Genomic DNA, 14,810 nt, shown 5'->3' with positions numbered 1-14,810 from the left:
CTCAGAATCAATCAACAAAAATGGGTCCTTCTGTACAGAACTCTATAAAAATTATCTACACTTCCCACTACTTTAAAGGTACTTACTGCTGGTAAGAGAGACTGCATGTTCTGATTAGAATCTGCTATTGTAGCAAGGTAGACCAAGTTGGTATGCAACATCTGTTGATACCTATTAAAACAAAACAAATGTCAATATTAAAAAATCATTTTCTTCCTATCTGCTTACACACAAATAGCATTCTATTTCTCAAGTTTTTAGTAAGAGATTTCTGTTGCATGAACACCAGCAGTACTTCAATTTTTTCCTAGTTCTTCTGCAAAGTAACTGCAAATAAGTACATTCAAAGACAAAAATAAACACAAGGCTCTTGCCATGTGCTAGATATTCCTAGAGAATACATAAACATGCTTTATATACTTAAACGTCAAACCAACACTATGAGGTAAAGGTTCTTATTTTCTCCATTTTACAGATAAAGAAACTGACATTTAGAAAGGTTAATACCTTGTACAAGATTGTACAGCATAGAAAATGGAATACTAACACAGGTAAGGGCTCCACACAAACTACTGGGTTGGCCAAAAAGTTCGTTCAAGTTTTTCGTATTATATATAACACCTTATGGGAAAATCCAAACAAACTTTTCAACTAACCCAATACACTTACAAAGAGATGTAGGATAAAGGAATCAACGAAACTGATATGTTTATTCCCTTCCCTCTGCCATTTTTGTGTTACCAAAAACCTCAAAGTCAAGTACAGTCAACACGCTCTGTTAAAATGTCAGAAAGGAGGTGGAAACCACACTTTTTTATCCTCATTCCCGCACCAGTGACTAATAATTTATGCAGTTGTGCTGTCCAGCTATCAGGGCCTAGCATACAGAGGACAATAAATAGGTGTCTCCAATTAAAAAGCAGAGACATCACTTTGCTAACAAAGGTCCGTCTAGTCAAAGCTATGGTTTTTCCAGTAGTAGAGACTTGGACTATAAAGAAAGCTGAGCACCAAAGAATTGATGCTTTTGAAGAAGACTCCTTTGGAGAAGACTCTTGAGAGTCCCTTGAACTGCAAGGAGATCCAATCAGTTCATCTTAAAGGAGATCAGTCCTGAATATTCATTTGGAAAGAGTGATGTTGAAGCTGAAACTCCAATACTTTGGCCACCTGATGCAAAGAACTGACTCATGTGAAAAGACCCTGATGCTGGAAAAGATTTAAGGCAGGAGGAGAAGGGGACGACAGAAGATGAGATGGTTGGATGGCATCACCAACTCAACGGACGTGAGTTTGGGTAAACTCCGGGAATTGGTGATGGACAGGGAGGCCTGGCGTGCTACAGTCCATGGGTTCGCTAAGAGTTGGACACAAATGAGCGCCTGAACTGAATTACAAAAAAAAAAGTTACAAGCTAAAGCACTGAGATGGAGTAAAGAACAGAACACCAACACCATTACGAATTAACTTTAAAAAATAAAACAAATTCTCATTATTGGCATGAAGTGGTTTTAAACATGTTTATTGCTATTTTATTTACTTATGAATAATTTTTGCTAAGCCTCTCTTCATAATCTTAAAAATTAATTCCAATGAAACCAGAGTGAAATTAGCAGTGATTCCATTACTAGTGTTGGTAAATACACAAAATACAAACTTAAAATCTGCATCAGATCATTATTCTTTTAGAATTTCATTTACTAATGAATAGTATATAAATTAAAATTATGAAGTAAGTAAAAAAACCTTTATTCTGCTAAATAAAGCCTTCTAATGCAGATCCCAAATGCAGTAATTTTCTAAAACAGACACCATAAGAGGAATCCTAGCAAATTCTTTGCTGTTAGAAAAACTAGTAAACTCTTTTTCCTGTTAGAAAAACTGGTTTCATTACTTTTTTCTTATTTAGTGGGGAATTTCTCACTGAACTTGAAGTTTCTTAACTAACAAGATTATGCTTTCATAGTTTGCTTGTTTTTTTTAGATTTATTGAGGTATAACTGATATTTATAAAGAACTTCACATATTCAATATGTACAATTTGATGTTTGGACATACATGAACACCTGTGAAAATATCACCACCGTGGAGGTAAGACATACCTAACACTTCCCAAGTCTTCCTTGTTTCCCTTTGTTATCGTTTTGTTGTTGTTTAAAAACAAGTCTACAGGTTCTTTACGTTCCTCCTCACATACATTATACACTACGCTGCTCAATCACACGTGACATATTGTTACAACGATCCTTATACAAACAAGGACCAAGAAATAATATTTTGCAGTTATTCACAATTAATTATGCCACTGAAGTTCTTCAAACAGCACTGACAGGCACGACCAGCTGGAACTACTTCATTATTCCACAGGGATCTTAAATGGAATTTAAGGTGCAGGGCTCCACAGTCTTGCCATTTTTAAAAAACCAACCAGCCATTTTTAATTAGAACATACAATGCATTTCAAAGGCTACTCCTTCAAGTTTTCCTCTTTTTCTGAGTACCAGTAAGGCTCTAATACACGTATTCAGATATGAGATTTGCTGACTGCCCTATCAAATATAAAAATGCCAACGTTACTAAGAACTATGGCTTACTTATGACCCTTTAAGAAAATCTGTAATCATGGTTACTGGTACTCAGTAAATCAGTATTAAAATATTTAATCTGCCACACTCTTGAGGCCCCATTTATAAAATACTGGCAATGAGAGTGGATCTATAAAGTGCTTGTAGTTCTAAATATCTTCAAATACAGCACCTTTTGTCAAATATGTTAAAACATTTCCCTAACTTTCAAATCTTAATTTTTAATCTTGAAATAACCTCAAACTCAATTTCAAGAATAGTATGAAGAACTCCCAAGTATCTTTCTCCCACACTCCCCAACTGTCAGCATTTTACATTTGTCTCACACTATCTCTAAACACACAAATCAACATACACGTGCATGCAACTACACACTTTTTTCCCAAAGCCATTTGAGAGTCAGTTACTGACATAATACTCATTACTCCTAATACTACATTGTCAGTTTCCCAAAAACAAGGATATTCCCTTACATAACTACAGTACAACCATCCTAAGGAGGAAATGAATGCTGATACAATGTTAATCAAATCCAAAGAACACAGTCAAATTGCTACAACTGTCCCAACAGCCAAATCTTTTTATCTAATGTAACCGGATAGGTAAAAACGAAAAATTTTAATGGGTCTTTTGTAAGTAACTTCGTTAGGTTTTCTTTCTGGTAAAACCTAGAAAATTTTTCTTTTGGTTTATTTCTGGTTTCTTTCTTTCTGGTAAAACCTAGAAAAATTTTAACGGGTCTTTTGTAAGCAACTTCATTAGGTTTTCTTACTGGTAAAAGAAAGAAATTCTTTTTTCTTCTTATTTTCTTCTTCATTCTTCTTACAACACTCACCAAATAAGCTTATTTTCAATTCTTCTACAAATACTCTTCTGAGAAACTTTTTTTATTCTATAAATACTAATTTATCACTGAAGCAGTTTTTAATGTATATGCTTGTAATTTCTAAAGCAGTATATTTTATATGAGAAAACAGTACATAAACAAAGGGCAGATATAAAACATAATCAACATCTTATATTTGATGATGGTAACTGGCAGGTATTTCCAAATACCCTCAATTATTAACCTATTAAAAGTGAGGCAGTTCACTTCCCAAAGATTCCACTAAGAGCCACTACATCAATTACCTCGAATAAAGTTAAATAACCACTATTGAATGTACTGATAGAATTATAAAATGAATCAAAAAACATGAGATTTCATTTTGAAAAAGAAATCTTTATCTAGAAGCTATGAAGACTATATTTATAGTTTAATAGGAATACAATGTACAGAATGAAAGTTATCTTCATAACTAGAGATTTTAACCAAAATTCATTTATATTATGAACACAAATTTTTCATTTGAGAATTGTTTATAACACATTCTGAAATAGATGCAATCACCCTGGAAAAAAAAAAATAAGGGCTGATTTAAGTAAATACATGGAATGATTTAGAAAATGCTCAAACCAAACACCACGAGAGAGCAATAATATATGCTTACATACACGTTGTCAGAATTTAAAGTGAAGAGGAGCTCGGTGTAGAAGCTCAACAGTGACTCAGTGCCTTATATGTGTGTGTGTGAATGTATGAGTGTGGGTAAGGAACGAGTAACATACACAAACAGAGCTTCCCAGGTGGCCCTAGTGGTAAAGGATCCTCTTGCCAAATAGGAGACACAATAGATGCAGGTTTGATCCCTGGATCGGGAGGATCCCCTGAAGTAGGAAATGGCAACTCACTCCAGTATTTCAGCCTGGAAAATTCCATGGGCAGAAGAGCCTAGCGGGCTATCATCCATGAAGTTGATGTAATCAGCAAAAAATCTTTGGGTGATGAGAATATGGTGTTCATTCTCTAAATTTTATATATCCGTGTTTCCTATTTTCTACAATGTATATACTGTGTTCATAAAAATAAAGTTATTTTTTATCTTAAAAAACTCTGCTTGAGGCAGTTATCACATCTTAAGGAACTGTTTAATTAAAATTGAACAGTCAATTCCCAAATGGTTGTCATTGACATTTCTCTTTATTTTCCTTTCGCTTCTCCTCCTGTGAGAAACAAGAACATTTATTAACATTGAACGGAGAGATTTTTTTTCTCTTCACTCCCAAACCAATTCTGACAACTTTAGAAACAAAGAGTACCTGGAAAACTCTAAGAATGAAATTAGATACAAGAGAAAGGGCAGAATTTAAGATTCTGTCTAAATCAATTTAGGCCCCATTTATACCAGATACATCTATGTGAGCAAATGAGGTCTATGCCAATAGGCCGAGAAAGAGGAAAATGATCACATACACGAAAATGCTGAGAATATAAAGAATAAGACAGGATGAACTTGTGCCAACTAGCTGGAAAAGAGGGTTCTAGATCTGAATATGTCTTATCCCCGTCATTCACTGCCAAGGCCTGTAGGAAACTGAACCAACCCTACGCCCTCGGCTCTGCCTGGCATTTTGAAAAGCCACAGGTGTGGTGATCACTTTGTAACGTACGGAAGGGTCAAATCACTACGCTCTGCACCAGGAACTAACATAGTGTTACAGGTCAGTTATGCTTCAAAACAAACTCACAGAAAAAGAGATCAGATTTGTGGTTACCGGGGGCCTGGGGGAGCGTGCGGAATGTGGACCGGGCAGAGGTGCTGGATGAAGGCAGTAAAAAGAAAAAAGCCACAAGTGAAAATGATTCTTCTCATCAGTGCCTCACAATCATTACTATTCCACAGCTGACTTGAGGTAGGGATCTCCTAACAACTGATGATCAGTCACAGTTAAGCTAAGGAAGTAGCTCCGCTGGTAATTTTCGTAGAAGAATGTTTCACATATAAACAGACAAGATTCATCAAAGAAAATACACATAAAAGAAATGGTAGTGGTCACATAAAATGCAAAATGCACAAGTGATTAGAAAATAGGATAGCCTAGCATTCAGACCTTAATTTCTGAATATAATTTTCCAAAAAAAGAACGAGGACCTGGAGAAATGGATGATTCCAGACTGGGGCAGAAAAAAATACAAGATAAGCCTGGAACATTTTGTCAGGCAAGAAAATTCTGTAAATGCTCAAAAAATAATAAGAGATGTATCAAGAAGCCAGCTTGAAGGGCTGCCAGTGGCCAGCATTTGGACAATTTGAAAAAGAAAATATATAGACTAACAAATTATAATCCAGAGAATACAATAAAAATCAGTAAGTCCATTCAGATATAAATCAATGAATGAATAAATGGGAGCAGGGCTTCGGAAATTTCTTCCTTACAGTAGGATTCCAAACAAGAAGGAAAGATAGATTCTGTCACCTTTTGGCAACCAATACAGTAGTAACTGTTTGAGTTAAGAACCACTGTTGTTACCGGCGTTTAGCACTATGTCTACTGCTGTTTAGTCACTAAGTTGTGTTCAACTCAATCCCACGGACTGAGGAGCTGGCAGGGATTTCCCAGACAAGAATACTGGAGTGGGTTGCCATTTCCTTCTCCAGGAGATCTTCCCAACCCAGAGATTGAACCCGCATCTCCTGCTCTGGCAGGTGGGTTCTTTACCAGAGTTACCAGGGAAGCCCCAAAAATCACTGGTGGATGTTACAATGAACATGTAGAAATAGGCTAAGAAACAGTGTTACATGTGTCTCAAGGTATCTCCCCAAAACATAGGTAGGAATCATAAAGGAAAAAATAGTAACTTTATAGTAAAAATCTTGGCAGACATGACAGCACCTTAAAATAGTGGCCAAAGTTATCATGAATACTGGGACAAATCACGGTCACACAGCTACCGCGGATGCACTGAGAAGACAACAAAAGTATGTAAACACGGATCTCATCAAGGAGCAACAGCAGTCAAACTCCACAATGAGGGACATCCCACGCAACCGTCCTGTACTCTTCAACAATGTAAACATCATGAAAGAGAACAGATAAATCAAAGGACAGGTCCAAATCAAAGTATTCTGAGACCAACCTAAACATATCATCTGATCCTGCACCAGACTGTGGACCTGAGCAAATACACTAACAGGAAAACTAGTAAAATTCCTAATAAGTTTGAAACTAGACAATGGTATTAAATCTTGATTTGAACAACTAGACTCTTAAGTTGTGCCTGTTTTCATGAAATATGTCTGAAATACACACGGATATTATAAAGGTGAGAGAGAATCATGCCTGCAACTTTCTCTCAAATGTTTCAGAAAAACAATGTGGGGAAGAAATGAATGACATAGCAAGGAGACTAATATGTTAACATTTGAGGAATTTCAGGGAAGGACATACAGGATTTCTTTTACTATCTTTGAAATGTTTTTTGTAAGAGTGAAATTATTCTAAAATAAAAAGTTTTAGGAAAAGATACCACTCTTCACCAAACTATGTAAAAAAAATTTTTAAGATGGCCACTATCCACTGCTGGCAGACACGGTTGAAAACTAGGTCTCTGAAACCTAGTTGGAGGAAGGCAAACCAATACAATACAATTGAGTAATTTGGAGATTCAGCACAGTTTTGGACCCAGCCATTCCTTTTATAAAACTCTAACCTACTAAAAACAAAATGTCTAAATGTGTTTATATAAATATGAGCACATATTTGTAAATGCACAGAAAAATGTTTGGAAAGACAGAACTAAACCACTGTAAGTAGTTACCTCTATGGAGAAAAGAGATAAGAGTGAGAAATAAGAAGTGTATGCCTATGGCCGATTCATACTGATGTATGGCAAAAAACATCACAATACTGTAAAATAATTACCTTCCAATTAAAATAAATATAATTTTTTACAAAGTTTCATCTCTACAAACTTTTATGCTTTATGATTTTAATTCAAAAATAATTTTAAGCACAGGGGAAAAAGTCATGGAGAAGTCATGAAGAAGGACTCAAAATTAGGAAAAGGGTTAATCAGATAATAGCCAAGAGACCAGCACAGCATGAAAGCCATGCAGAGCCAGGGTTGCTGAAAAACATCTTCCTGAGAGCAGACCAGTGAGATCTCCAGGAAATAAATGAATACCAAAACAACGGTGGGAGAAAAGTACTTGGAACTGAGTTGTCCAATACGGTAGCCACTAGACACACTGAACTTGAGGCTAGTACAAAATGATGTTAGTAGAATCAGATGCACAGTGGGTTTCAAAGAGTTGGTATGAAAACAAAAGAACATAAATTAACTGATTAATATTTTTATACTGGTTATATATTGAAGTGATATTTTAGAAACAATGAGTTAAGGAAGGTATTATTAAAATTAATTTCACCTGTTTCTTTCTACTTGTATAACGTGCCTACCAATGGCTGATGGTAAAGAATCCGCCTGCAATGCAAGAGACCCAGGTTAATCCCTGGGTCAGGAAGATCCCCTGGAGAAGGGAATAGCTATCTACCCGTATTTTTGCCTGGAGAATCCCTTGGACAGAGGAGCCTGTGGGGTACATTCCATGGGGTCCCAAAGAGTCAGACACGACTGAGTGACTAGCACACACACACAAAAGCAAATGTAGAATGACTTATGTGGCTTGCAATATATTTCTGCTGACAGTGCTGTTATAAAGATTTTTGATAAAATATTCAATTTGTTCCACTCTATCAGATCCTACTAGATATAGGGTACTGTTCACTTCGAAATATCATTACTTTAAAATAAATTCAGTTATGAGTGATAATCAATTCTCTATTTATTAGATATAAACTTTACATTCTCAACCACATACAGTTGACCTTTGCACAAAAGGGATGAAGACACTGAGCCACCTGCAGTTGAAAATCCAAGTATAACCCTACAGTTAGCCCTCAGTATCTCATGGTTTCGCATCCATGTATTCAACCAACTGCAGATCATATAGCACTGCAGTACATCTACATTGAAAAAAAATCCATGTAAGTGCACTTGTGTAGTTTAAACCTATGCTATGCAAGAGTCAACAGAATATGCATGTAACTATGAATGTAAAGATCTAACTGTTCCAAAAATCAGACTATAGAAATTTGAAGTCATTTATAACACAGGATAAGTGTAAGGAAAAAACTGATATATCCTCCCGCCCAAGTAACAAATTTTTCTTTTACAAAAATCAAGTCACACAAAAAATTGCACATGAATATGCACAGCATCACTCATCATAGTCAAGAACAGGAAACAACCCAAATGTTCATCACTGATAGATAAACAAAATGTGGTACAGACATGGAAGATTATTTAGCAATAAAAAGGAAGGAAATATTGATATAAGCTTCAGCATGGATGAATCCTGAAAACACGATGCTAAAAGAAAGCAGTCAAAAAAGATCACGTACTGAGTGAATTCATTTGTATGAACTGTCCACAATAAGCAAATCTACACAGACAGAAAGCAAATTAGTGGTTATCAGCGGGTGTGGGATTAGGAGGTGAGAATGGGGAGTGACTGCTAATGATAGGGTTTCTTTCTGGATTGTTGAAAATGTTCTAAAATTGATCAAAGTGATAGTAATACAACTCTATGAATATACTAAAAACCACTGAATTGTACACTTTAAAACAGGTAAATTATATGGTCTGTGAATTGTATCTCAATAAAGCTATTCTTAAAAAGAAAGAAAAGTAAAAAACTAACCAACACAGAAAAAGAAATATCAAAAAACAACTTTCATATCAATCTTACTGAGAACACTCTGAGGTCTTTCCTTTATTCTGATAATCCATTATACACTGAATTAGATGGTTATTTTCATCCAGCATCTGAAATAAAAGTAAAAAAAGTATATTGTAAGTCTCATGCATCAAGTAAAATAAAAAATTAAGATTTCTAGAAAAGTTTATCTATTCAGGAACTGAATCCACAGGTCTTTTTTATACCTACAATATAGCCCTGCACAAAAGATCTTATTTTATATCTTTGGGATGTTTTGTTTAATCAACAATTTTTAATTTTTTTTTTTCAACCACTGCCGCCCAGCTTGTGGGATCTTAGTTCCCAATCAGGGATTGAACCTGTGCCCCCTGCAGTGGAAGCTAATCTGTCCTAATCCAGAATGAAGTAAACTGATGAAAATTTCAGCACAGGAGGCTTAAGGAGATAGCTGGCTAGCTTCCAAGTTTTATGTTGTTGTTCAGTCACTAAGTCATGTCTGACTCTTTGAGACCCCATGGACTGCAGCACACCAAGCTTCCCTGTCCTTCACCCTCTCCCAGAGCTTTCTCAAACTTTGCCCATTGAGTCCATGATATTATCCAACCATCTCTTCCTCTGTCACCTCGTTCTCCTGCTGCCCTCAATCTTTCCCAGCATCAGGGTCTTTTCCAAGTTTTATGCAGCATGGTTTTGTGACTTTCCAAATATGAAATCATTAATTCCAGTAATTTCTAGATAAGTATTGTAATATTAACCACAGACCCTATGAGCCAACCTTATAATTGTCCCAAAAGTTTAAAAACAAGCATATATTTATCATACTATGAAAACAATTCAAAGCAAAATTGGCTTTAAGGATTAAATAATTTCATCTAAGCAGAGTGGTACTGAGGAAAAAGCACTATGTAGCAATTAAAAAGCCAGTTTTACTGTCAGTTTTGCTATCCTGAGCAAACCACTCAAGATGTCAGAGGCTCAGATTTATCAAGGGACAGGAGTAGATGTTCCTCCTCAAACTGTCCCCACCCTTCCAGGATTTCAGGAAAGCTTTAAGTTTAATACCATAACCACTCTTTCTCACTAATTTAGTTAATGTAATTAAACACGAAGATCCATTTAAAAGTGTGACTTCTTTTCTGCATATGAATCAGTCTTTACTAGGTGGAAAAAAAATATTAATATGCCCTTCAAAAAAAACCAAATGCAGTTTTCTTCTTATTATCTACTCATCAGATGCCAAAAAAATTTGTCTTTAGAATGTGTTTTAATACAATGTCCAACCTAACGATTTCACAACCTATCTTGTCAGTAGATTTCACGGCTTAACAATCTTCACCATTAGAACGTCTGGGTTTGTCTGGTATCTAACGTCATTCCCTCACACTATACAATCAGGCACTTAATGTGGATCCTTTTTCTCTCCTGAGCTGAGGATGAACACTTTAACTGATCAGCATCTCTTGAGTTAGTCACCCACGATAAATTATCTTAAGATGTAGGTAAGAACTCTTTATAAGAAATACAAACTCAGAACTTTTCTACAGTCCAAAAAGTGAAGCCTTCCAGAAACACGGTTTGTGTACGCGTACTCGGAGCTGTTTGCCAGGCCGCAGACTTCGCCCAGCAAGCTATACAAAAAGTACTGCATTTTCAGGCAATGCCAAGCCTGTCTCTTCATAAATAAAGCAACAGTTGGGCAAATATCAAACGCCACACTGTAAAGAGCCTGAGAGTCAACAGAAGCCTATTAACATAAACTACTAGGCATATGATGGTGTCTTGAGTGGTTTTAAAAGTTGACTTTTTTCCATTTTCATCTTTGTTCCGGTGCATAAAACAAAACAGAACTATTTAGGGTAAATTGCAAAATTTAGCAAGTAACTTTTCAAACTCTGGTTCACTAAAATTCAGAATGCTGCCGTGCTCAAAGACAACAAGGGGCAGAAAACAATAAAGAAACCTTTGTGTTCCCAACTGGCAAGTAACCGCGGCCACAGCGCAGCTCCCCGCGTGTGTATCACGTCTTCTGAAACTGATCACGAGGCTCAGACTGTCTCCACCACTCGACCCTAAGCTCCCTGAAGGCAGACCGGGACCATGCTCAGCACCGCAGCCTTGGCGCCTACACTTGGCGCTGCAGCTGTAAATGGGTCGGGGGTGGATCCGGAGGGAAGAAGGGGCTCCGAGAGAACCCTGAAGTGTAGAGGGTGCTCCCTCGTCCGCCTCGGAGCCTCGGCCGAGGTACCCCGCAGCATCCCCCAAGTTCTGCTGAGAGCTCCCCAACTCGGCCGGAGTTTGCAGCCGAGCGCCGAGAGCGAGCAGCGCTCCTACTTCTCCTAGGCCCACCCCCGGGCCCAGAGGTGGGGTCGACCCGGAGCGGCCGCCGCACCGCGCGGGGCGGGGAGACGCCAAAGTAACTCCGGAGCTACGCGCGGGCCGCGGGGGGCGCGGGCCTCGGAAAACAGCCCTGCCCCGCGCGGCAGCCGCCGGGCGCAAGCGCCCCGTCGCGCGAACGCCGCCCCATCCCCAGAGAAATCGGGCGGCGGTTACTCGGGCTTTTGTGCCCGTAGGAAGGAGCCCGAGGGGGCGCGCAGGACTCTGCGAGGGGAACACGTCGCCCCCTTCCGCCACCCACTAGGGCGCAGCCCCGCGGCTTGGGTTCCCACAGCCGCCCGCCCGCCCAGCAGGCCCGCCTCCGCCCCCGGCGCGGCCGAGAAGCCCGGCCCGAGCCCGACCCCCGGGTTCCTCCTCAACGCGGGCCAGGCCTGGCATCCGCGACGCCGCGCGGCTTCACCTTCTGAATCGCGGCGGGAGTAATCTCCCCCTTGCCGCGCTGCCTCGGGGCCGCGAACGCCACGGACATGTTGCCGCCGTCACCACTACGGGCAAGTCCCGAGCGCTCCGGGTGAACGGCAAACTGGGGGAGAGACGCCGGCCTCTCGGGCCGAACCACGTCGGGCTCGCGGGGAGGGGGGATGCTCCGGCGCCCGACGGGCAGCCGGCCGGCCCCGCCTGCGGGAGGAGCTCTGGCCGAACTAGTCCGGTTTCTGCGCGGTACCTGGGAGCCGCGGCCCCGGCAGAACGTCCCTGTTCTCGGCCGCCCTCCGGTTCCTCCGCCTGTCCTTCCTCGCCACCCCCGGCCCTCTGCGCTCGTGGTAGGGCCGCGCCCCAGCCCTCCCTCCGCTTCAGCGATTCAGGAAATGGTCCCGCCGCCCGCGGGAGAGGGAGCGGTAGGGCAGCCCCTGTCACAGGAAATGCGAGCGCCCGAGCCGGCCCGCCCCCTTCGCGCGGGGCCGCTTGCCTCCCTCTCCGCGCGCCCGGGTGTCCCTCGCGGCGTTTCGGCGCTCCGCTCTAGAGCTCGAGCAGTTTTGCCAACTTCCTCCTCACCCCCTCCTGGGTAGAAGTGGCCGCCCCGAGCTCTGCGGTACCCGGCCAGGGGAGGAGGAAGGTCAGGATCTGGGAGTTCCGTGCGCACCCGTGGAGCATCTGCCGAGACGGGGCAGGGGTGGCCGGACGAGGGGAGCGCCGATTCGCTGGTTTGAATCGCTCGGCTACGCCTCCGAAGTGCGCATCTCCGAGCCCACGGTCTCGTGCTCATACACAGGACTGCCGAACAATTAGAAAGTAAAGCGCGACCCAAAATCGGGAAACGAAGGCTGTGTCGTGTACTTCAGGGGCAGTCGGCCAATTTGGCTGGAGCGGCCAGAGTTCGTCTCAGGATAAACCCTTGGCGGAAATGTGGGTCGGTTTCATCTGACTCGCATCTTTGGAATTAGGTTTTGAAATAGGGCACCCTCGCGCTTTTCTTTTGCAATTATGTATTTAGTGGCTTGTACATTAGGCCCAAGCTAATCAGTGTGAGGGAAAAAGCCAAAAGTTTTCAAATTGTGGAAGGGACATGGGCAAAGGTCCGTAATATGGTGCAGGCTTTATTAATACACAGTAAAATTAGACTTTCATGTAACACGAAGGAAAAGTTTATATAAAAATGTCACCCAACATTAATGAGGCTCAAAAATCAATCCCTCGGTTTATATATAAAATAAGCCGGGGGGGGGGGGGGGGAAGGAAAATTTCCTTATTTTAAAATATATGTTTCAAATAAATGCTCTTCACAAAAAAAGCCATGAGTTTCACTCATTCAGCAAATTTGGGTCCTTTTTATGTGCTAGGCTTTATGCTAGGCACCTGGGATACAGCTGTGAACAAGATGGACGAGTACCTGTTCTCAAGGAACTTAAACTCTGACAGGGCTCAGAGACCAGAGACAAACAAATATGTACATATGTAAAGTATTTAGGAAGACAAGCAAACTGGGGACTGAGACTGAGAGAGACTGGCTGTGATGCGAAGTCCCCTTGGTTATATTTAACCTGAGACCTAAAGGATGAAGAGACTCAAGCCATCCTCAGAATAAAAGTAAGATGTTTTGTAATTCTGCAAATAGTAGTTTCTTTCAGGAATTGTCTTTCACTACCCTCAGCGTTGACAAAAATACACTGGTAAACTTGGACATAGTGCAAACACATCAATTTGGAAAACCTATTGAATTCAGAACAGAAACTAAGTCTTGTCTAAAAGCCTGGCTTCCATGGTGGTGTGTTGATGTTTACACAAATGTGCCTTAGTAGTTGAGAATATCTCAGTAGGAGAAATGAAAATTCTTACTGCTCCACTTCTATCTGCTAGGGAGATAGCATGGAAATTGTAGAAGAATAACATGAACCAGTAGCAACACTGTCTGAATTCCTATAGTCCAGGAAAAAAAAGTGCCAAGGAAGTACCCAGAGATAGGTAACTCTTTTGTCTAAAGTACAGCTTCCCAGCTGTAGGTAAGGAAAGAGATAACAGCTCTGCTCAAGTAGTTTATTCCTTCAAAGTAGCAGGGCAGGGCCTAGGACACCCACTACTTCTAGACATGGATAACCACAGTTTTCTCTGGTACCAAGGGCTTCCCAGGTGGCCCAGTGGAAAAGAAACTGCCTGCCAATGCAATAGACACCAGAGACATGGGTTCAATCCCTGGGTCAAGAAGATTCCTGGAATAGGAAATGGCTACCCACTCCAGTATTCTTGCCTGCAAAATTCCATGGACAGAGGAGCCTGGTGGTCTGTTGTCCCAGGGGTTGCAAACTTGGACACCACTGAGCATGCATGTGTATATGCCAAAAAGATACCAGTATTTTCTATGTGTCCATCCCATGAAATCAAAGGGCAAGCACTCGTGTAATGGTTCATCCAAAGATACAAATGATCTCCGTGAAGAATTCACCTTTTTAAAGGGGCCCTAAAATCCCACGGACGGAGAAGCCTGGTAGGCTACAGTCCATGGGGTCGGAAAGAGTCGGACAGGACTGAGCAACTTCACTTTCACTTTCATCTTACTCCTGGGCTTCCCAGGCAGTGCTAGTGGTAACCAATCTGCCAGGCGATGCAAGTTAGTCATAATAAATGCCGGTTCTATCCCTTGGTTGGGAAGATCCCCTGGAGAAGGAAATGACAACCCACTCCAGTATTCTTGCCTGGGAAATCCCATGGACAGAGGAGCAAGGCGGGCTACAGTCCACAGGGTTGCAATAGTGGGACACAACTTAGCAAACAGACACCAACAACAATCTTACCT

General features: G+C 40.8%; 1 protein-coding gene across 7 annotated transcripts in view; it reads right to left on the bottom strand.

Annotated features, from left to right (window-relative positions):
* Positions 1 to 12,624, bottom strand: part of SS18 (SS18 subunit of BAF chromatin remodeling complex) — a 71,614-nt gene extending 58,990 nt beyond the window's left edge. For 2 of the 7 annotated variants that reach the window (XM_043443928.1, XM_043443931.1), the window contains exons 1-3: positions 11,982 to 12,138; positions 9,218 to 9,294; positions 87 to 171 (exon numbers count right to left, since the gene is read on the bottom strand). In XM_043443928.1, the coding sequence (XP_043299863.1) occupies positions 87 to 171; positions 9,218 to 9,294; positions 11,982 to 12,050 (231 nt within the window). In that variant the 5' untranslated portion in view covers positions 12,051 to 12,138. Of the gene's footprint in view, positions 1 to 86; positions 172 to 9,217; positions 9,295 to 11,147; positions 11,255 to 11,981; positions 12,139 to 12,245; positions 12,350 to 12,488 lie in introns of those variants that run through there. The other 5 variants (XM_043443925.1, XM_043443926.1, XM_043443927.1 and 2 more) reach the window with 5 other exon arrangements.
* Between the last annotated feature and the right edge of the window lie 2,186 nt (positions 12,625 to 14,810).

The sequence above is a fragment of the Cervus canadensis genome, chromosome 23, assembly GCF_019320065.1.
Source record: "Cervus canadensis isolate Bull #8, Minnesota chromosome 23, ASM1932006v1, whole genome shotgun sequence".
In the NCBI taxonomy this organism is placed as follows: Eukaryota; Metazoa; Chordata; class Mammalia; order Artiodactyla; family Cervidae; genus Cervus; species Cervus canadensis.
The sequence above is the reverse complement of the archived record's forward strand: the minus strand, read 5'-3'. Positions and strand labels throughout refer to the sequence as shown.